The sequence below is a fragment of the Amphiprion ocellaris genome, chromosome 6 (assembly GCF_022539595.1).
Source record: "Amphiprion ocellaris isolate individual 3 ecotype Okinawa chromosome 6, ASM2253959v1, whole genome shotgun sequence".
NCBI classification, from domain to species: Eukaryota; Metazoa; Chordata; class Actinopteri; family Pomacentridae; genus Amphiprion; species Amphiprion ocellaris.
The window spans coordinates 21,101,585-21,124,861 of NC_072771.1; the positions used below are offsets into that span (position 1 = coordinate 21,101,585).

At 40.5% G+C, this 23,277-nt stretch overlaps 1 protein-coding gene across 1 annotated transcript in view; it reads left to right on the top strand.

The window, feature by feature from the left end:
• The window catches only part of adgrv1 (adhesion G protein-coupled receptor V1), a 117,210-nt gene that overhangs the window by 65,543 nt on the left and 28,390 nt on the right, over positions 1-23,277 (top strand). Inside the window, 3 exon segments of the mRNA XM_055011477.1 lie at positions 326-486; positions 731-831; positions 21,200-21,316. Coding sequence (XP_054867452.1) covers positions 326-486; positions 731-831; positions 21,200-21,316 — 379 coding nt within the window.

A 23,277-nucleotide genomic window follows, 5' to 3' on the forward strand; every position in this document is an offset into this window, starting at 1 on the left:
CAGCCACTTGGACGATATATCACAGGAAACAAAACAGATTATGGACATGATATTGAGGGAGAGATGGCAAAAGGTGGGGAGAGAATGAACGTTAAAGCCTTTCAACTGTGCAAATGAATCCAGCACAAACGTGATTATGTTCTGGTCTTGTCTCACCGCATCTTTGAGGGATAAAGGTCACCGTAGATAACATTAAAAAGAACAAAACACAACAGAGCAAATTTACGTCACCTGCAATTTGATATAATCTCTTGTAGTGTGCTGTTCTCTTGTTTTCTAAAATCTCATCTCAGCTTGTCTCATCTTTCTTCTTCCTGTCCTCTAGCTGGTCATCAGATGGTCAATACTGCAGGGTTGTGAAAGAGAGTGGGAATTATGTGGAATGTGCATGCTCCCACATGTCTATCTACGCAGCCCACGCTGAGTTCGCCATCCTTGCATCCTACAACGAGGCCTTCTATGCCTCAGGATTTATCTGCATCTCAGGTACAAACTCACTCCCCCCATGTCTTCTCTTTTTCTTCTCTGTCTTCCCTTTCTTTGCTGTTTTCCCATTTTACCCACTGAATATTATCTTTTTTCTTCAGCTTTGCTACATTTCCCTCCTGAGATTTTACCCTTTCATTCACATTTCTCCCACATTCATATAAATAGCCACCTGATCTAAATAAATCATTTTGTTCATTTATCATTAACGCTAGTTTCATGTCCTCCACTTCTCCCTCCACAGGCTTTGCATTGGCCATCATAGCCCATGTGCTGTGCTCCCGGTTCCCCATGTTTGCTGCCAAACTGCTCACTCATATGATGGTGAGCTGCCTGGGAACTCAGGTAATACACTTGTTTGGATCTTCTTTTGTAGTACTAGAATGTTTCAACAAACTGCTCCATTAGTTTCTTTGGCATTTTCGTCAGTTTGCACGTATTGATTCTCTGTTTAGGCTTATATGTAGATAGATAGAGAAGCCCTGAAAATTGTTGTAGAGGCATTCATCTCACAGTGCTCTATGGATCACTAGATCCAGTCCAGAAGATGTGTGTGTGTAGTACACACACCAACACAGATGTAATGTACAGAGTGCAATATGCAGCTTCACTTTCAAATATCAAAGAAGCAAACACTCTTAGATACATTTGATTAAAGTATTTTTAACAATACACACACACACACACACACACACACACACACACACACACACACACACACATGCTGCTAACCCTGGTCACTAGCTGCCAGACATGTCACAGGTATTTTCTTGGAAATGTGCATAGATGTGAACACACATCACCGAATGTCATCGGTTGCGTAGTTTGCGGGCCGGTGCGTCCTGACAACGGAACCATGCCCCCCGCACCCTCGCCCATTAAAAACGCAAGCTGTCACATAAGCAGTGAGCGAGACAGATACAGGTTAGTCTGTCCACTGGTCCTGATCATGTGTATGTGTGTGTGTGTATGTGTGCACGTACGCGTGCGTGACTGAGTGCGGGACTGGTAATTTTCCACTGGTCTCCCCTCTCTTTGGTTGACAAACACGAGCCCTTTCTAAAGCAGTCCTTGGGGGCTAGCCACCTCCGACTCAACCTGTTTATGGCCCAGGCAGAGCCCCTGAACCTAAAAGGGTTTTGGATGGAAAATTCCATCCTGTTCTCTTTCCTTGTTGATACTTTACTGTATAATAAGCCCTTCTTCCTCGTCTGAAATTGTGCGGTGGTTTAGACATTTTTCTGTGTCTTTCTTTGGCCTTCTATTCAAGGCCTTTTGATGAAGGCCTGGTTGATTTTCAGACTCTCAGACTGAAGGCGTAACTGATTTTGCACTCTGGTATTAAGATTCATTTCAGTCTCATTTATGTAACGCACAATCATAACATATGTAAGAGCATTTTACATAGCAAGGTCAAGGCCTTCCTGCATTTTAGAGAGAAAACCAGTATTTTCCCATTGAGCGAGCAATTGGTGGTGGTGAGGATGAAAAAATCCCTTTTACAGGAAGAAACCTCAGACAGAACCAGGCTCAGGGTGGGCGGCCATCTGCCCCGACCGGTTGGTGAGAGAGCAGAGCAGAGAGAGAAAAGATGAGCACTGAGAAACAACAAACACAAAACATGGTGCAGGATATACCTGCAAAAAGGTGTAGCAGAGAGGTGACAGAGAGAAAAAGACAAAAACTACAGACGGAAGGAAACACAAAGTTAAAGATGTACCCTCTAAGTGGTCATCTGGTACTTCTGGGAATATTTTGGAAGTAATTATGGGTTCACTGTATTAAAGTCTATTAAAATAGATCAGTTGACGTCATCATGCTTACTTAAGGGCACTTTTATCTGAAATGGCTAACAGGAAAACATAATTTCTATCTTTATATAAACCTCTAGGACCAGATTTATTTGTGAAGTCTATTTCCCTTTAGCCTCTTTTCTCTATCTTCTTCTTGCTCTATTTTCATAATTCTCATAGATTAATGTAGTAAACAGTTTGACTATTCAGTGTCTCACTGACATGTCAATGAAAACATCAATCAAAAAGACTGAATTTGCTTTAGTTAATGTCTGACTTTGCATTGTTGAAGCTTAGATGCACCACAATAGATGTATTATGGATTTAAACGACTAAAATGTTTGACTTACCTCTACAACCACCCTGTAAGGTATATCTAGTCGATGTTTTGTCTTTTTGTGCCATTGAGTTTAATGGAAATCATTTGTCTCATATCCATAAAATGTTGCATGATAAGGAGCAGTAGTATTTTATAAAGTACATAAAGAGGATCCAGTAATTTCTAGGCACAGAGGGCAAGAAGAGTTTGAATTTCTCATTGTGCTCTTGTCAGGTTCTCCTTATAATTCAGATTATGTAGGCTTTGTTTATTTTCCCTGTATTAATAAATGTATATGATTCACATTTATGACACTGAATGAAAACTGAGACCCAGTGTGGTTCTAGGCAATGGTTAAGTTAATTCATTATTCACCCTTATTTTTTATGACATATTTTAAGTAAAAATAACATTTTAAGTAAATGTTGCCCTTGTTCTGGAAGCAGGGAACTTTTGCTCTCCCTCCACTTCACATGTAAACATCTTTTGCAGCACAAAGAGTCAATGTGCGTCATTGTCTCTGTGTTTTTTGATGTATCTACAGATATCAGTCTGTATACCTCTATTTTAGAGTCCCATTGCCATGCGTAGCCACTAAACCAAAACAGTAATGTGTTGAAGGGCATGCAGAGTCAGTGTTACTGAGGATTTATCTGAATCCACATCTTGGTAAGTCTGACTGCTGCTGCACCTCAGCACAGTCAGTTAAAAGAAAATGTTGCTGGTGGATAGAAGCCACTTTTCAGTTGTACATGACCTTTTACTTGTTTGGCTTGTTTGGATTTAGAAGCACACCTCAGCTTTTTAGATTAGGTTGGCACCGGGAAGCCATTAGTGTTATTTTTTATCGAGAAAGCAAAGGATGTTGTATCTTTGTTGTGAGATTAGTAATTAGTGGTAGGAATGCCTCCTAAACTTGCTCTTGCCTCACCCTTGATTTGAAGTGTCAGATCCAGCTCCAGCCACCTCTGACAGAGAGGCCACTCCGTCTGTGGTGGCTGTAATTAATCACTGACTCTGCCCTCTGTGTGGAGAAAATTAAAGCTGTCACTTTGATTAATTTCTGTCTGCTGCAGCAACAGTCAACTAAAAAGAACTAGAATAATATCCCACCCCTCTGAGAGAGAGTTGAGATGAGGTGGAAGAGAACAAGAGGATGGAGGCCTCTGGTTGAGTTTGCGTAGTTTTTGATTGTATTGCTGTCTCAATATTCTGACTGCCATCACTTTTGTGTCTATAATTTTGAGGTCGAAAATGTCACAGACCTGAGGGCACTCAGAGTAGTACATTTAGTTATTAAATGACTGTGAAAGGAAGGTAGCATGGGTGGGAGTGACGATAAGTGAACTAACGGGACAGAAAGGGGGGAAAATACACAGACTTGCTACATGAATATATTAGAAGTAAAGTACATTTAGTTTGTGCATTACCTTGTTCTGGGCTGTGCAGTGGCTCTGTGGTTAGCACTGTCACCTTACAGCTAGAAGATCCCTGGTTTGCATCCCTGCCTGGGTCTGTGCGGCGTAGTGTCCGTAGGTGTGAACGTGAGTGTGATTGTTTGTCTCCATGTGTAGCCGTGTGATAGACTGGTGACCTGTCCAGGGTGTCCCCGACCTTCACCCCAAGTCAGCTGGGATAGACTCCAAAATCCATTCATCATTCATCAACAAGTCTGTGTTAACCAAAGATCAAGTCAATGTAATATTTCTATAAATTCCTTCAGCGTATTGCAAGTGCTGTGTGTCCAAATGTTTAATATTCATTTTAATTTAAACAGTGGGTAAAACTCACTTCATAGTCTTAGATATGTATATCGATAATTTTAGATAGATACCAACTATATTTCAGACATAGAACCTTGTTGAAGTTGTCGGAGGGTCAAACAGGATGGACCTGATCTGTGTCAGTATCCAGACATACACAAGATGACAGACAAAGGCCACCGCCGAGGATACAGACGTCAGACTTCCTACTGAGAGAAAATAATGATTTTTCCTATCCACCATCTCCAGGGAGAATGGACTCATGCTGAACAATTGTAATCTTGTTTGTGTGTGTGTGTGTGCGCACGTGTCCTTTGTCACATTAGAGGTTGTACAGTGTCAGCCTCCGGCAGCAGTTTGTCTGCCCAGAACCAAGACCACTAGACTCTGAGTGGAAATTTACCCATGTATTATGAAAGTATTGGTCACATAGGAGTATGTTTAATTTGTATGTCTCTGTGCCAACAAAAGCGAAGCTGGAGACATTCTTGTAAACGCGATATATCGGAAACACCTTGAGGGAATTTCTCTAATTTTAGCCTTCCCTTGGACTCAAGCAGATTAGATTTTGGTGGTCAAAGGTGAAGGTTACTGTGACTTCCCATTGTCCTATTCTTGTAAACACAATATAGGAGGAACGCCTGGAGGGAGTTTCCTTGCATATGGCACCAAATTACTGGAACTCAAGGATGAGCTGATTAGAATTTAGTGGCCAAAGGTCTTTGTAATCTCAGAAAAGTTTTTGGTCGTAACTCTAAAAATTCCATTGCTAACTGTGACAACATTTCGCACAAACGTCTAATAGGAAATTTTGATGAAGTGTTGACATTTATATCCAAAAGGTAAAAGCTCAAGTAAGGACACTGGTGCTTCTAGCTGCTTTTTGTTTGTTTTTTTTCAATTTGGAGAGTGCTTTTCAAAAATAATAATAATACATTTTATTTGGCAGCACCTTTCATAACACCCAAGGTCACTTTACAGAGGATAAAAACACAATAAAATAAATAAAACAAAACAGCAGACAAAAGTAACACAACAGTTTAAAAAAGTTAAGTAAAAATACTTAAAGATGGGCAAAACAACAAAATAATTTAAACACCCTAAAAATAGAGAACACACTAAAGGTACATTAGGCAAACAGAGGCACAAAATCAAACATTGAAAGCAGTTCTTTAAAGGTGAGTTTTGAGTTTGTAAATGTGGACAGGTTAGCGACAAATTAATTTTGATGAGTTTTAAAGGATGATGGCAACAGAGGAGAAAATCCTGTCACTCCAGGTCTGATGGTTAGCAATTTGTGCTTGTTGTTATTTTAAATTCAGTGAATAACTAGCATTAAACCACTGAAAATTAGAGTACAGTCTTTATATCTGCAAATTGTAATGCTACTCCTGCTGATATATTACTATATGTATCTCGAACAATGTAAAAATATACACTTTAATACACTATTCAACCTTTCTCCAATATGTCTTATCAGTTATCTTCCTGTCATTGGGGTGTATAACTCCCAAAACTTTGTGTGTTTCATCTTTTCAACATTTTTTTTCACAAGTCAGCGTTAATATTACTAAAACATAAGTCAATGACACTGGAAAAAGAAAGGTCACAATGGATATTTTTATTAGATGCTGCCTTTAGAACACAAGTAGATTGCTGATGGTGTCATTTCTCTTTTTATTTCGCCTCTCGTCTCTCTTTTTCTCATCTATTAGCTCCACAGGGACTTTAGCATCCCATTTAAATTCATCCCTTTGCCATAAATTTCAGAAAAAAGTAGAGGCTACCTTAGGCCATGGACAAATAGCTTTCAGAAAGAGAAGGAAATAATATTTTCCAACAGGACATGACTCAAAACTGATGGTGACGACGTGTCAAAAAAGTTGTAGTATCTGTCGCATCATTTAACAAACTGGAAATTTAAACTTTGACAACTTGACATAATCAAAGATGTGTTATTTAAGCCAATCTATTCTATTAAAAGTAGCTAATCATTAATATGTGAATATCCCTCATTTTTTGATAGATTTATCAACAGAAGAGTTATATTCCTTATAAACTACTTGTGCCTTGTCAAATACATAATGGGAAGTAAATGTGTGTGTGCTCAAACACACGTATCCAGGTAGCAATGTGGGAAAGGAAAATCTAATCTCCCTCTCTATTGCAAACAAAACACAGTTTAATTTCTCATCCATTGTGATGAAACGACCGTCCACGTCCCAGAAAGCCATTCCCACACACCCAGTGAAGTGTTTACCCCAGTGGTCCCAGTGCTTTATTTCAGTATCTGGGAGGTGTTTAGGTGACTCTTAGTTCTGGTTATAAAGGATTTCCTGTTAGCTCTGGGACCAAATCCAGCATTCAGAAGTCTGCTCTTAAATCCACAAACACTCACACATAAACACTCCGCTAACCTCTTTCCCCCTCAAACAACACCCACTGGCATCACTTCCCGTCTCTGGGCAGAATACGGAAGCTTTCTGATTGCCATCAGGGTTCCTAAAAGTTCTCGTCTGTCGTCAGCGTGCATGAGCACAAGGGTGGGGAATAAGTTTTGAACAAACGCATGCAACTTTCTCAGCTCACCAGGAGGGGAGATGTGTTATTGTGCAATCCAAGACATTACCGTGTTCCTGTCTTGAGAACGTAATATCAACACAAGTCCCCCAAAATCAACCGTGACTCTGCTTTTCCTGAGGAAGTTTATCTGTTCCCATCATGACTAATCAGTTGTTACATCAGTAAACAAAGAAAGTTTTCGTGTGTCTGTGCGTGTGTCTACGTCTCTTGGTTGACGTCATACAGCGTGGCTGTCTTATCATTTTTTATGCTTCTGACCACAAGAGTTTGAAAACAAAATGAGAAAAGGAAAAAAAGGGGGAAGGAATGAGAAGAAAACATAGTGTTTGCGTTTTCCTCCACCTGTCGACTCTCTGCTGAAGGAGTCCTCTTAATGCTTTGAAAAACTGCCTTTTCAGAGCTATTTAAGTTATATGATGTCATTGAAGTTAGTTGACATTGACATTTTGTATAAAGAAGCATAAACTGAGGACCGGCTCCTTACAAAAAGTTTCTGGTCTTGCCTTCCTCAACATGTTTTTCGACAGATTCCAAGGAGAAAATCCCATTCCATTATTAGATAGATAGATAGATAATGTATAACATGCAAATCATGTTGGTTGAAGAAACAAGATTGACTAAAAAGGTGCCAAACTGTTGGTACTTTCAATAAGGTACAGGATTAGAAAAGTACAAAAAATAGCCTGGTCAGCAAGACAAAGTATACGGAACATCCATGATCGGATTTTAACGCAATTCTAAGCTCTTTACTGTCTGTCAGCCTGAGCTAATGGCAGGCAGGTGATGGAGAGGTATACAATAGCAGTCGGGGCCGTCACAGTGGAGAGGTGAAGACGGCCTCTTGGGAGACTCACATTACGCTCCACTGGCCAGTCCGACACCTAGTGCCTAGCGTTGCCCTCCTCCTCTTCATTTGATCTGCCTCTGTTAAATTCAGCAGCATCTTTCTTCTTTTCTCTCTCTTTCATCATGACCTTCTCTCTTTTCCCTGCTTCTAAAAGGAGGCTAAACTATGCACACTCATTGCCATTTTTTATTTTTTGCTCTTTCATGTCTTCATTTGAATGCTTTACTTTCACGTTTTTTTTTTCTGCTCTTCTGACTTTTTCCTTCTCACCCTCAACCTCAAAGTATCGAGTAATTTCCCTCTTTCTGTTCTCTGTCCACTTCATCATTCTGGCTGCTGCTCGGCTTAGCTGGAAGCTGGGACATCACAAAAGACTCTTTTTCTGCTCTGCCTTTCCCTCTCCTTGTCTGTCTCTGTCTGTGAAAGTGGCTCGGCACATCCTGTGTGACTCATCAGTTTGACCCAAGACAGTGTTTTCGAAGGCTGCTTTTCCCTAAACTGGTTACAGACTAAATAATATCATCAACAATGGCATGACAATTAATCTTTAAAGCCGCCCCATGCGGCCTTCTTTTCAACAGTGGAATATTTTGACAGCTAGTATTTTCTTGTCTGCATTTCTTTTTTTGCAGTGGGTTTCTTTGCAGTCCTCTCAAGCTACTTGCTAACTTTTGATTTGTTATAGTCTATGCCCTGCTCAGTTTGTAGTTTGTTTACTGTAAATATGACATCTGACTTAACACCAAGCAGTCTGGGTTGTAGCTACGAGAGCCTCTGAAGGTGTCGACATTTTGCACAAGCAATAATACCATTTCACATGGCACATGTTCTTTAGTCTGTTGTAGCCTGCTCATCTTCTCTATTCGTGGCTTTGTGTGTAGACTGAACACTCCCACCTGTCTGCAGAAGACCGCTTACTGCTTGATCATGTTGCATTATGTTGCATTAAGTACTGCTCACCATGCCTTTGCATTGATTTAAAGCAATTATGTTTGTGTGTCTGTCTGCACCCGTCATAGTTGGTGTTTTATGTCTACAAGTGCAGTGTTAAATGCAGCAATGCTACTGGTCCTTTACCCATCTGCTGTGCCACACAGACTCTGACCTTTGTGGACTCTGGAAGTTGCACAATTTTTAAATGTGCATTGTCCTAACAACTGATGACCCCAGAAACACTCGGACTTCCCTGTATTTCCAGAAAAATAACAGCAAACACCCACAGCAGGCCCCAGTAGCTGTTCTAGTACAGCATGTCTCTATAGTTAGCAGCTGTGAGACACGAGAGCAAATCCTACAAGCTGTCAGTGCCTATGGCAGTTATTTCTGAGGTTATGGGATGTTTAAATTATACACGCCTTAACAAGTCACTGTGACAAGGTCATAAATACTCATCCGCAATAATGTAGAAAGTTAATTTCATCTTTAATCTCAAATTAGAAAAATTAAAATCTAACACATATGACCTTTTAATTCCCATGAGCTGCAACACACTGACTTTTCATTCAATACCTGCTTCAGCAGATAAAGATAATACAACCAAGGGCTAGATAGCTGTGTATGAAATCACTTGTAGCAAGTCAAGGGTCTGTATCATTTAATAGCTGCTGTCAATCCTGTAATATTATGCAAGGCCGTTAAATATTTAAGGCCCAAGTGTAGTAAAAGAACTGACAAAAAGAAGGAGGGTTTACAAAGACATGATAATTATTAGTGGTCGGCTTAGTGCTATACTTTCTAGACTCTCCCTGCACTGACATTTACCTTTTACCTAATTCTCTGGGGTCATTCAGTTTGTAATCTGGGACTCATCAAACAGGGCTGCTGACATTGTGAATGATAAACAAAGTGGGAGCCTGCAGTTGTCAAAGTCCCTGGTATCCTGTTCTATTTTTGGAACTTGACAGTGTGTCTTGGCAGAGCTTTATGTGCAGAGTTGAGTGAACCTCGGAGGTTTGGAGAAGTGTATACCCTGAATCTATCGAGGTCAGTGACACTGCCATTCTATCCTGACATTTGCCTCGATTGACTAGGTTGGACTGATCATGATGTTTTGCTTTGACAGACAATTTTCATGTGAATGCTGTCTGTTTTAAACATGGTATGCAGTAAGTGTTAACGCCCTTTAAAGCCTTTCTTCATGGGTGGATAACACAACATCATAGAGAAAGAGAGAGCGAGTGTGATAGATAGAATAAGCTCTGTGATACTAGCTTAATAACCGCCTAACTTCCTCAGTGAATCATGAAATGTTGAACGGAGGAAGGAAATGGCATATGGTGTAATTGAAGAGAGCTGCAGCTATAATAAGGTCCTTTGTTCCTGCTCTTATCAGCAAATTGTAATCAGTCTGCTTTGTCAATTTGTTTTTGGCTTTTCTTTAATCTCAGTCTTTTCCTGAGTATGATTTTATTAACTGGAATTTAAGATGATGACAACAGCAGGTGCTACTCTGATTGCTGGAAAATATCATTTTTTTGAAGCTATAAAACCATTAAACATAAAGCAGGCATACACAGATGAACACGTACACAGTTTTGTGAATATCCTCACACATAGTGCACTGAAAAATGCTCACGATAGCCAAGAAGCAGAGGCGGCTCCTTGATGTCATCGTTATGAAACACATGCATATGTTTGAAGCATCGAATGCACAAATATGCATGTCCATATGTATAAATACCCATTTAATTCACTCCACCCCATGCACGCACACGTAGCATCACAGACGCAGGCTGAGTCTCCAGCTTTCAAAAATCTGTAGGGGTCACTGTAGCTCCACAGCCAGAGCCAAGTTCAACAGTCGCTGTGAATGAAGTACCTGATCAATGACTCCCCAGAGCTCTACCTCTTTTTATGACTAGACCTTTTTAAATTGCACTCCAGAAACTCCTGCACAGGAGGAACTTGTTAGAGTTAAGTCCTCCATCTCTTTTTCTTTGAATGAATTCACATGTGGAGACGCTTGAGCAACTCGCCTCAGATTAATCTAAGAGGCAAAATTGCAACACAGTTTACAGTTGAATTACAAGGATTAGGTTAAGTCAGTGTCTTCCTAGCATTGTGATAATTTAGTCTAAGTTTGCTAAAAAAAAAAATAAAAAATAGGCCGACCAAGGCATTATCAAATCCATGATACTGCATCTGTGGTTCTGATTAAGTCTGCATTACACAGTGAGGTCCCAAAGCACAGTGTACTGTTGACAGGAGAAGCATGAATGTACTTAAGCAGACTCTTGACAAATTGATTGATCGTACAGCCGCCTATTGACAGATATGGAAGGCTGCTGCAGATCAGCCAATTTTCACAGACAGGAGCTTTCCTGGATCGATGGCCTGTTGGACAGAAGTGAGTGAGGCTACTTAGGACAAGTCAGTGTAGGTTTCTGTAGACTTTGTGACCAGTATGATTAGGCATGCGCTTATCCTCCTGATGATCGCTGAACCATGAAAGTTCTACTGATCTGGAAGTGACGCAACAGTTCACCATAGAAAAGATCTGTGATTAGCCTAGGCTTCCCTGTGATGTAACTCACATGGCATTATCTTTTCATATCAGCATTCTTGGGCACATGTTAGAACGGTGTGCTGCATAACGCATAGACCAGAATCGTCCTTCTCTCTGTGCATCTGATTCTGAATCAGCTGCATCTGATAACACTGGTCTACAAGCAAAATGCTTCCTGGATAAGAGTAGTGAAATTTTACTAACTTTTGGTCACTTTTAAAGAAAAAATAAGTCAGAAGTGCCAATTAGCTATAGTTTTCAAGATACAGTATTAGGTCAAATTGTGAAATTTCTTGAAAATTAATGAGAAATCGAGTCCCATTTCAAATGGGAATATATTTGTCTGAGACATAATCGATTTAAAACAGTGATTCCAAACAAGAATACTATCATGTTGAATAGAAATTTGATTGAGCATCATGTATTTGACACATTACTTGCAGAAAACCTGTGTCTTGAAAGTTAAGGTAATGTATTAATGTAGAGATATTTCTTGGATCAGTAGCACGAGTTGACCTGTGGATTATAATTCCCATGCAGCCGTTTTCATAACTGAAAAGTTGCCAGGACCTGATATTTCTACGGAACTCTTGTGTTTTTTTAACTCTGGAAGCAGATATGCCTCGAAACTGTGTAAACAATGCAGATAATTTCTGTTATATTTGTGGTGAGGTAACCTTTGCATCACAAAAGCGGACTCTAACAGCAATGGTGAGAAAAGCATACCATCTTTATTTTGGATGCAAAATAGGTGACCAGGACAAAAGCTGAGCCCCACATTATTGCTGTAACACATGTGCATCAAATCTACGCCAGTGGCTCAACAAGAAAAGAAAATCTATGCCTTTTGCAGTTCCAATGATTTGACGTGAACCAACAGATCACACTACTGATTGTTATTTTTGTATGGTACCCCCAGTTGCAAGCGGTATTTCCAGAAAGAAAAAGTGGACAGTGCAGTATCCAAATATTCCATCAGCTCTTCGCCCTGTGCCTCATGGAGAAGACCTACCAGTTCCTGATGCACCAGAATCTTACTCCTTGGACTCTGATGATGACCAAGATGATGATCAGGATGCAGCTAGTCCTGAGCCATCAACATCAGCTGATCCAGACTTCAGGCTGTCACATTCCTCTCCTGAACCACACCTTATATCTCAGAGTGAACTGAATGACCTAGTCAGGGATTTGGAACTGCCTAAGAGTGAAGCAGAGCTCTTGGGCTCCAGGCTGCAACAATGGAATCTCCTGGAGAGTGATGTCAGGATCTCTAGCTTTCGTGATCGCCAAAAAGGTCTGGTTGAGTTTTTTCTGATGGAAGGTGATCTGGTTTACTGCAGCGATATCAATGGCTTGATGACAGCGCTTAGCATCACTCATGATCCAGATGGATGGAGACTGTTTATCGATTCATCCAAAACAAGGCTTAAAGCAGTTTTACTCCACAATGGAAATGTTTTGCCATCCATTCCAGTTGGTCATGCCGTTCATATGAAGGAAACATATGAAAATATGAAACAGCTCTTAAGGTGTATAAAGTATGAGCAACATCAGTGGCAGATTTGCGGTGATTTGAAAGTGGTTGCACTCGTACTTGGGCTACAGGGTGGATATACAAAGTACTGCTGTTTTCTATGTGAACGTGACAGCCGAGCCAGGGAATCTCACTATGTTAGGAAAGACTGGCCGCTACGACAGTCCTTGGAGCCAGGAAAGAAAAATGTCCAACACTCACCCCTTGTTGATCCCCAGCATTTGTGCAATAAAACTTTAACATTAAGTATCTTGAAAAGAGTAGCCAACTAAGACTTTTAATGTTTGTTTTTCACTTAATTGTATCAAATTACATAAGATTTAGCAAGTTTTATCTCTGAAGCAGAGACTTCCCAAAATTTTGTAGACCAGTGTAATGTGTCTCATTTCACCTGAAACAGTTTTGAATAACATAACTAGTTTTCATGATGTTTTGCTGTTTAGCATTTCATCTACTTACCCAGCACAGCATAAAGCAACTCTGTTTAATGGTCAAACCATGGCAGTAGACTGTACAAGTCTATTTAAGGGTTGCAGCACACCCACATCATGTATGCACTAAAGCACAGACACACACAGCGGTTTGTGGCAGAGCAGAGTAGGCCCATTGAGTGTGTGAGTTTAGGGAGCTGACCTTGAACAGCTGGTTACAATGTTTTTAGAGCTGTATGTGTGCACATGAATGTGCGTGTGTCTGGTGGCTTGCAGGAAGTCTTTCTGTCTGGTCTCCAGACTGATTCTAACCAGATGTTGAGGAAGGAAATTCAAGAGGCTTCTTGAAAGTCGCCCTGTTGTGATCTAAAACAGTTTCTAGCGGCACTGACACCCTTTGACTAAAGTCTGAATGGGAGAACAAGGAGGCCTGCTGGAATGTAGCTAAATGTGCTTCATGTAGGTGGTACTGCTGAGACGGTCTGTATGGGGGAGTTAGCATTAGTGCTGGTCTCTGTGTGAGTGGAGCAGGAGAAGATGTAGAAGATGCAGCAACAGCAAATATAAAAATGGACTGTCAAAAAAAATGGGAACTGATTATGGTGACCCTTATTACCATTGGATTTTTTGGTTGCTACTCATGTATTCCACATCAAAAAAGTAATGCATTACTTATTTATTCCCTGTAGAAGGAATGTTACATTACATTTTTTCTGTGGTGTTTCCCAACATAACTTGACATCCTGTTACTAGATGAAAAGTTAATATATAACCTTACATATTCTCATATACAGTATTAGCATTAACCCCTGTTTTTATAAGGAGGGCATACACAAGATATTCTTTTTTGCGCTTTAATTAAGTGTAACGACTGTACAGGTTAGGGTTAGGGTTAACAGCCTTACACAAAAATGTGCCACAAACAATGCTGACCTTGAATGTCAAAAAGAATTAAGGTGGCTACATGTAAACAAAACTGCCTCAAATTAAAAGCAAAGCTGTATCTCATTAGAAACTGTAATGCCGTTAGTGAATTTAGGAGCAGTAATGTGTTACAATGTTGTGTTACAGACAAATGTTCAGCACTGATTACCGTTAGATTTGGGTTCTACTACAGCACACACAAGAAGATATTCATTGACACAGTCACAGCTTAAATTGCTTTTGAATTTCTGCATTGATTTGGCAACTTGTCTGTATGACGCAATAGGAATACAGAATTTGCCCCAAAATTTTCAAATGTTCCAACTACACAAATTAACCCCACTGATTTTCAAATTTTCTCAACATAAAATAATGAATCTAATGACACTGTAAAGTTTTTGATGTCTCTAACTCTTCAAAGTACTGACAGTCCCGTATTGCCGTGTCATACAAGATCACGCTGCTGAAACCTGCAAGCTCTCCAATTAAAGTTTATTCCAGAAATATTGTTCCCAGAATAGTGGCGAGTGGCTCCTGATACCATCCCTTTCGGTTTCACCCAAGCACACAGACACGCTATTACAGTATTGCAGTGTGTATTCACGTAAGCAAGTGTAGATGCGATGTTGTGGTTGTTTGAACGTGAAACACACCAAAGGGTGGTGGGTGTTTATTTGCCAACAGCTGGCTCAGCAGATCTGCCTCAACCCAAGATTCAACCCAAAACACCAGTGAACTTTACGTCTACAGTCTGATCTTACGCAACTGGACATGCCAATAAAAACGCTTGGGATAGCTGCTCATTATCACCCATGTGCATTACGTTGGCGAATTGTCCAATGTGGCTTAAAATGCAGAAAATATTGTAAAATGTTGACGCAGGAGCAAAGTGACTGTACAATGTGATTTTTGGCACCATTACAACCGAATCATTTTCGATTCGCTTAAGGCTCGTATGCTTTTGTCTTCACTTATTTTTATTTTAACAGCCCCATGTGTCTCGTCAGAAAATGTTAAGTCACATTACTTACCTCTAGTTTGTCTCCACACACACACTGGCCCACTAACCCAGCTATCAGACATTTCCATGTGACCCGTTTCTCTTGACTGGCTGTACCGTGTGCTTCAGCTCATAAATAACACACATGAGGCACGTGAGGAGACTGGGGATGCTTGCACATGCTGAATAGTGCAGGGCAAAGAAAAAAAATAGCACCGAGTGACACTGACACACATACCGTTGCCAGTCACTCGTATAAAAGCGGTCATGAGTGTATTTTATACACACATAAATATGAGATTGTAGATATTTTTCTCTCTCGTTGCTAAGGTTTCTAGAATAGCCTGAATTTCTCAGCTCTGGGTGAGGAGAGGTGGTGTGATTGGCAGTGAAAGGAGAACTGCAGTGGTTTTATTGTGAGCCAGTACTTCAGTGAGAAAATGTTGAGGGAAGAGACAGTGCAACGATAGCCTCATGTTTGTCTTTTTGCCTTTCTTTTCTCTTAATCTCTTTCTGAACAAAGGCATTAGAGGAAACACCCAGGGTGCAGGCTGATGCTGGAGCAAGCTAGATCAGACCGGTAGCTGTTAGAGAGAAGGGGGGAGGTGAAGGAGACGGAAGGAGAAAGAGGAGGAGGGGGAGATGAGATGAGATGAAGGGTGGAGCAGAGAATGGAGAGAGAGAGAGAGAGAGTTGGGGTAGATGAAAAAGATGGGATGATAGAGGCTGGGGGAGGGAGGTGGGGAGATGCGGAGGTTAAGTGTTTTAGACACAAGTTTAGATGGATAGTCTGGCAGGCAGACAGCTCAGACCCCACTCTCGCAGTGATGTAATGCATCGGCCAGATGCTATTTTTAGCCACACTAGTACACTTAGCATCAGCACACAGGGCTATCGATCAGCTGCTCGACTCACTGGGAGGATGAGAGCTGCAACAGAAGCAGCAGCACGAAGTAGCTGCACCAAAATAGCAGGTTTCCTCTGCGCAGCTTGTTGTTGCAGCATTTCGCTGCTCTCCTTCATTAGACCTTACGGTCAATGGCAGCGTGTTGTTTGGTGGAGGTTTTCACTGTATCATGTTTAGAACATTTTTTTTGAGATTGCACTCTTCATTTTCATCTTGATTAGACTGTTTACTGTCAGCTTCTGTATCATTTCCCACTGCTGAGATAAGGTTGAAAAACAAGCATTTAGTGTCTTTCAAATCTGTTTATTATACCACAAGAAGGTAACATTGTGTCTTTAGAGAAGTAAAGTCGTTCCCAAGGCAGCAAAATGTCTGGAACAAAAGCAACAACAACAACAGTGAACAGACTGTCTCTTGGGTGATTCAAGGCCACTAAACAAAGTGGAGCTCTCTGATTGGACCTTTAGCTGAGGGGATGAACCAGTAGTTCAGGCTGAAGGTCTTTGACCTGATGGTAAGGTTTGTGGAAGAACAGTTGCTTTTCTTCTGTTTTTATATAAACTTGCAAAGCCTTTTCACAACCTCTGTCTCCTACAGTAATATCGTCGTATCTCCCTTTCTATGTATGTTTACACTCTCTTTTAGTCTATCATTTGCTTAGTAGCATATTCCTGGGTGTTTCTGACAAAATTGTATGCATGAGGCACATTGTTGATGTATAATCTTTGATTAATCGGGAACTATATTTGCAGGCATCCAAACATTATTTGGTGATTCCTGTTTTACCAGATACGAGAGCATGCAAGCGCAGGCATAACACACCTCACTGACAGGACGTGTATTTAGATCCTGCACCTCGTCCCAACAACACCTCCCAGTCTCTGCTTTGAATAAGTCTGTAGCCTGAGGGTCTAGACAGGTCGACTCCCGGTGTCTTATTCAAAAGAAAAAAGGCCTGAGGACAAAGCAGTAGCAGGAGCTCTGATAAACTCCACCTGTCAACTCCCCACCCTACTTACCATCCTTGTGGCAAGTCACCATTACTACACTGCTGACATCAGAATCAGAATCAAAAGGCTTTTATTGCCAAGTAGGTTTTGATAAACAAGGAATATGACTTGGTGTTTTAGTGCAATGAAACAGTGACATGTAGTTTAAAAGTGTTGCCAAGTGTAAAAAGATAAATGATTTAGAAGCAGTGAATAAGTGTAATAAGATAAATAAGAAAAAGTGACAACAGGTAATAGAAATATTTCCAGTGTGACGGAATGTCCAAATTAGCCACCTAAAATTTGTCCTATACTAGGTTGCATATATCTGTGTTATTTTCACAATTAATTAAATGGATTTAACAATAACCACAGTGACCCTCATACCTACTTAACTAACTTCCACTAATAGACCTCCACTAAAGCCATATCCATGTTAGTGTCAGAGCTCGATTTAAATAGCTTGAATCATCAGGCTGTTTTCCACTTCAGTAACTTTATGGTCTGCTAGAAACCTGTAGAACCTCTTTCAGGGCCGCCTCTGGGAGAGAAAAACTACCTGCTGCCGGGTAGATACTTTTGAGTGGCTTTGAAAACCTGCTATGCATCTTACAATACTGATTGTTTAACTTGGAGAGGACAACAAATGCCATTTTTTTCCCCTCTGAATGTCCTCACTGAGTAGCCTCCTGCACTCCAGCATTGCCATTATCAGTGTAAAATTCACCATATAGGCTAACATAGCAAACCCTCTATAGTCGTGTTATTATATGTACATTTGTTGTCGTTTTGGCACTGTTACGGGGTTGTTACTGTAAATGTTGGCACCACTTTGCACCTTATATGACTTTCTGCACTGGAAAACCACCTATTGTAGTCTGGCAACTGGTGCAAGAACAACACCAATAAATAACAAATGGGTATGGTTTGATTTAGCAAAGGACGCCCTCCATTCCCATAGGCGACTATACAATACAGTCATCTCATGGAGTCTGCATCAGCCAATAATATGAACAGTTGTTGACAAATTGAAGTTTCAGTCTCCTCTATCATAAAATGTCATAATGCCTCCTCTGCCTCACCTCTCCCATATTCTGTTTCATTTTAAAGTTAGCGCTGTGTGTTTCATGGGTTTCATCTAGATTGTTTGACTTATGAGTAATTAGTTCCCTTATCTATATAACACCCTATTTCACCTTTTAGTTTCACAATGAGTATTGCCTGTAGTTTCATTAACAGATTCCAAACTCTGGTCACAGGAATCATGTGCCGGTTTGTCCCTGTAAAGACAAATATGACATGTAGAAACAAATTTAAAAATGTAATTAAGCTAGCTTTTGGTTGTGTGTACAGTTGCATGCCCTGCCCTGTTATTCCAGCTCTCTGACATGAAGTGTGATACATTAGCCAGCCCTGAGTGAGCAATGACAATAGAGTATTATGTAATAGGCAAAAAGCAATAAAAAGTCAGTTCAAATTCCTGTCTGTGTGTGCGCGTGTGTGTGTGTGTGTGTGTGTGTGTGTGTGTGTGTGTGTGTGTGTGTACCTGTCCATGTGCCGGCCTGCTTAAGAGCTGTTTGAAAAGACAGATGGTGACCAGACAAGCTCTAATCAAAACAGATCTTTACGAGATCCACCTTGTTACCTATTAACGTGGTTCATCAGGCCGGTTCACCTGGTTTGTTTCACCTGAGACGTCCCTGAGGGTAAGCTGTAGGACACAAACACACTGGTTCATGCACATCTGGAGGGCAGCTGCCTAGGAGTCACTGCACATACTCCTTTCAGCCCTCTTTACCCTCAAGTGGTGCTTCTCACCACGGGACAGTAGATCCAGTTCCTCTTAAGGGTTGTCATGAAAGGCTATAGTAAGTTTTTCTGCTAAAAACTGTCCAATGTTGAGATTTAGACCAATGTTTCAGTTTTTTGACAATATGACTGCATGTGTGGTAAATACAGCCAGAATCTAAATTAGATCAAACACATAATCATTAAAGGGGATGAGCTGAGCTAAAGCAATATTCAATGATTGTTACGGCCTTTAACCTGTGTTTGAGTTCACAAAATTAGAGCCTGTTAAACAAACATGTGTGTGTCGTGTTTGACTAAGATTATAGTTCAGTGTCCTGCAGTATATATAGCATCCCTCACTTGCTAATATCCCTATTGTTTTGCTTTTGAGACAATATGTGGTGTATCATGCTGCACCTTTGGCAAAATAAGGCTAACTCTGCCCAAAACCCACAACCCCACTGGATAATCCTTGTTCCCACAAGCCACCTGAAATGCTTTCAGAATCTGGCACAAGTCAAGGTTGTTCAGGCACGAGTTTTCCTCCTGTGCCATTCCTCCCACTCATACCCTCCAGGGCTTGGAGCATGGATGGGAAACTGACTCATGATTCTTATTTTTCTAAAAAGGCCTTGACTTTTCCCCTTACTCAGCACAAGGAAGCAGACGAGGTTAGTAAGACCTGGAAAATCCAGGATTGAGTATATTGGGTTTCCCTGATAGGTTTTCAAAATGTAAGAAAATAGGACAGAACAAAAAGAAAATAAAACCAAAGAGGAAGAAAAGAAAGCTGAAAATAATCTCGAAAGGAAAGCGAAATAAGAGAAAAGACATTTGAGGAGCGACGATGTTGACATCACCCTGCTCAAATAGGCAGTGTTTACGGTGTCATCTGATTGGTTTATCTCTTAATGCCATTCTTTATGAGGCGTTGCTGGAGCACAAAACATGTCAAACAAATAAAAGCTGCATGTATGGATATGGAAAACAGCTCACCTCGCTCACCTGGTTGCTATAGAGACTTTTCTTGCTCAGGAAAATGGGTGTAACCACAAGTTGTTACATGTATACTGTCTGTATAATGTGCATTGTAGTGCAAACTTTATACAAAGAGCTTATGTGAAAAAACCATTTGCTTGGTTACCTCATGTGACTGAGCTGATTACAGCATATGTGGGTCATGATGCGACTTAAGAATAAAATATATTCACTCTTGAGCACCTTTTTTTTTTATCTGAAGCCGTATCTTCTACTGTACACCCCTGACTGTTGACTGTAATGAGTATAATTTAGGTAGCATTTGACGCCAGCTTATCATTCTTCCCACATCCCTCGGCTCCTGCTGTCTTCCATTCACCCTCTCTCTGGCTGGCAGTGGGCCCAAAAGCTGCAGGTTATGCAACAACCGCCTGGCTGGATTGGCACCAGAGGTTAATGAAGCTCTCTGATGGACAGTAGAGCGGCAGTATTTTTTGCTGCCCTCATGGGTTTTCCACACAATCCTGCGTCCACCGTTATAAATTGAATCTTGGCCCTGATGCATTTCCACCAACAAAACTCTCTCTCCTATCTCTCTTGTGCCATCTCCCTGCCTCTCTCTCTCACACACACACACACACACACACACACACACACACACACACACACACACACACACACACACACACACACACACACACACACACACACACACACACACACACACACACACACACACACACACACACACACACACACACACACACACACACACACACACACTTTCCATAAGCTGTTTTCTGCTCTGATTCTGCAATGCCCTTTATTCGGTTATTTTTCTGGGAAAAGTGCAACACCCACACATTTCTGCGAATCTTTGTGCGTGTGGGACGATATGAAAGAACATATTTGTCAGTGTTGTTTATGTTGTTGATGTTTTTGGGTTTTTTGTTTTCGTTTTTTTTTTTGCTTCCGCCTGCATAGCTTGCTGCATGGTGATGTAACAGGTCTGCAGAATGGGATGGCTCTCCATTGGACGGGGGGCGGGGGTGTATCTGAATCCTGCTGTCTCTGTTAAAAATGTATAAACTATAAAATAAGAAATACTTGGCCTTATGCGCAATATGACCTGCTGACACTGCAAGTATGCCACCTGTGTGTGTGTGTGTGTGTGTGTGTGTGTGTGTGTGTGTGTGTCAGTGTGATTTCCGAATAGAATAAATTGTGTGCATACAGTAATTGCAGTAAAAACTTGATGCTGCTTCTCCCTACAGTAAAAGATGAAAGGCTCATTTACACACAATAGTAAATGATCCTAAATCTGTATTTTCTCTCTTTTTTCTCTACAGATTTGTTTCCTGGTGTCAGCTTTCCGTGGCCGAACGTTCTCAGAGGACAGCTGTGCTGCTCTGGCGCTCTTCTCGCACTATTTCCATCTCAGTCAGTTCTTCTGGATGCTCGTACAGGTAAGACCAGGTCGACAAGCAACACGAGACTCACGTGACTTTATTTTTAAAGTAAAAATGTCGGCCTTTGTATCATTATAGCAACATTTTTGGGCACAGACATTATTATTACCTTTTGATTTCTACAGGGACAACAGATGGCAGTTAGAAAAAATGCTTTACTATAATGTACCTATTGTGTGAGACATTATGATAGACGTTTCTTTCTTTTGATATTTTAAGACATTTCTCGGTTTCTGCCTATTTACCTAAAAAAGGTACAAGGGAAAGACTTTTAACTGCTTCTCCCGCATCATAGTGTAAAATTGTGTCTGTCCAGTACATCTAAATATGATCATTTGGTTTTTCAATATGGTTTTCTGCAGTTACCAACAAGGGTGTTTCTTGCACAGGTATAGGTTTTCTTCAAGAACGTGACTTTTTTCACATCAAATATATTACTCCTATTGAAGGACACCTTCGAAATAAAATCTTTCTTCTCCTTCTCATTTTCCCCATGACTTGGCAGAGACAGGTTCTCCATTCTTTCGTTTTTCTCCTTACTCTGAGCATGTGTTTTTTATGTAATAAGTAATGAAACTTCATTCCTACACCACGTGGGCTGGGGCAAGTTTTCTTTAATAAGGGGTGAGATCAAGGTACCAGAATGCTGCGTGACATAGCCTTTGACCTCAGGCTGGTACCACTTAGTATCACCTCACCCCAGTCGGCCCCTGAACTCCTCTTACTTGACCATCTGGCCTCTCATTCATTTTGTTCTCTCTTTTGTGTCATAATTGTTAACCACGAGGCCATTCAGGTGATTTAAAGGAATTAAGACATGATTTTCCCTAACAACCAGAGTCTGACTGATATCTGAGTGATCTTCTCCATACTCACTTTAAACACCAAAGAATCTAATTTTTTGCCCTCTTAACTATACATTAAAGCCTAGAATATGGTTTTAAATTGGCAGTGTAAATCTCACATAAGCCAATTTTAATCCTTCAGAGAGACTATAGGTGACTTGTGACCTACTCAGAGAGCACAGGAATGTGTTGAACGTAACCTAGTGTTCTACCGCTGCTCCAGGGATAGACCTTTTACCTCAGTTGATCCCCCACATCCAAATCCTGCACTGCAGGAAAACAAATGTATTTACTTAATTAAAGTAATTCCTTGTTTACTTCCATATTTTTTCAGGATTATTTTTTTAAAACAGCCTGATTAAACTATGATATGAGAAGCTATGGGAACATTTATTGTTGAAAAAGATCCACTGACCTAGTATAACAATGTTTTATGTTTTATTATTTGGTTCACTTTGTTGTTTGTGCCGTATGTTATGAATGTAGAAATTAGGCAAATGTGATTTATTGCCATCATAAATCAAAATATCCTATGTCTGTTATTCTGTACCCAGCTATGAATTAGATAACAAGAATGCCTTTAAGTCAATCAGGGAGAAATAAAAGTGAGTTCCACCACATAAACACAGGACACCCATCTAAAAATATCTGTTGTACTACACCTGTATCCCGTCTCCCATCTTTTCTTTTTCTGACATTTGCTGTGACGTTTACAAGGAATATAATCGTAGTTTATGTAGTGGACATAATCTCTCCAGGCAGATATAATATTGTTGGTGCAGTATAATAACATTAATTCTTGAATAAGCTAATGGAGATTGACCACAACAGGGTAATGCTTGAACCACGCAGTGCTCTACGTGCTGAAACTATGCAGCGCTTTTCATATGAGATTGTTTACCGACTAACTTCTGAGATATCTTAGGGGAAAAAGGCTCAGGTCAAAGGCTTTCATGTGGCTTAAGGAGTCTTAGAATTTGGATGACGAGGACTGGAACCGAGTTGTAAAGTGCTGTGACGTAAAACTGGCTTTAGACACACATGGTAGTAGTTAGTGTGGTAGCAGAGCTTAGCATAAGCAATGATTTATCCAGGAAGAAACACAAATAGGAA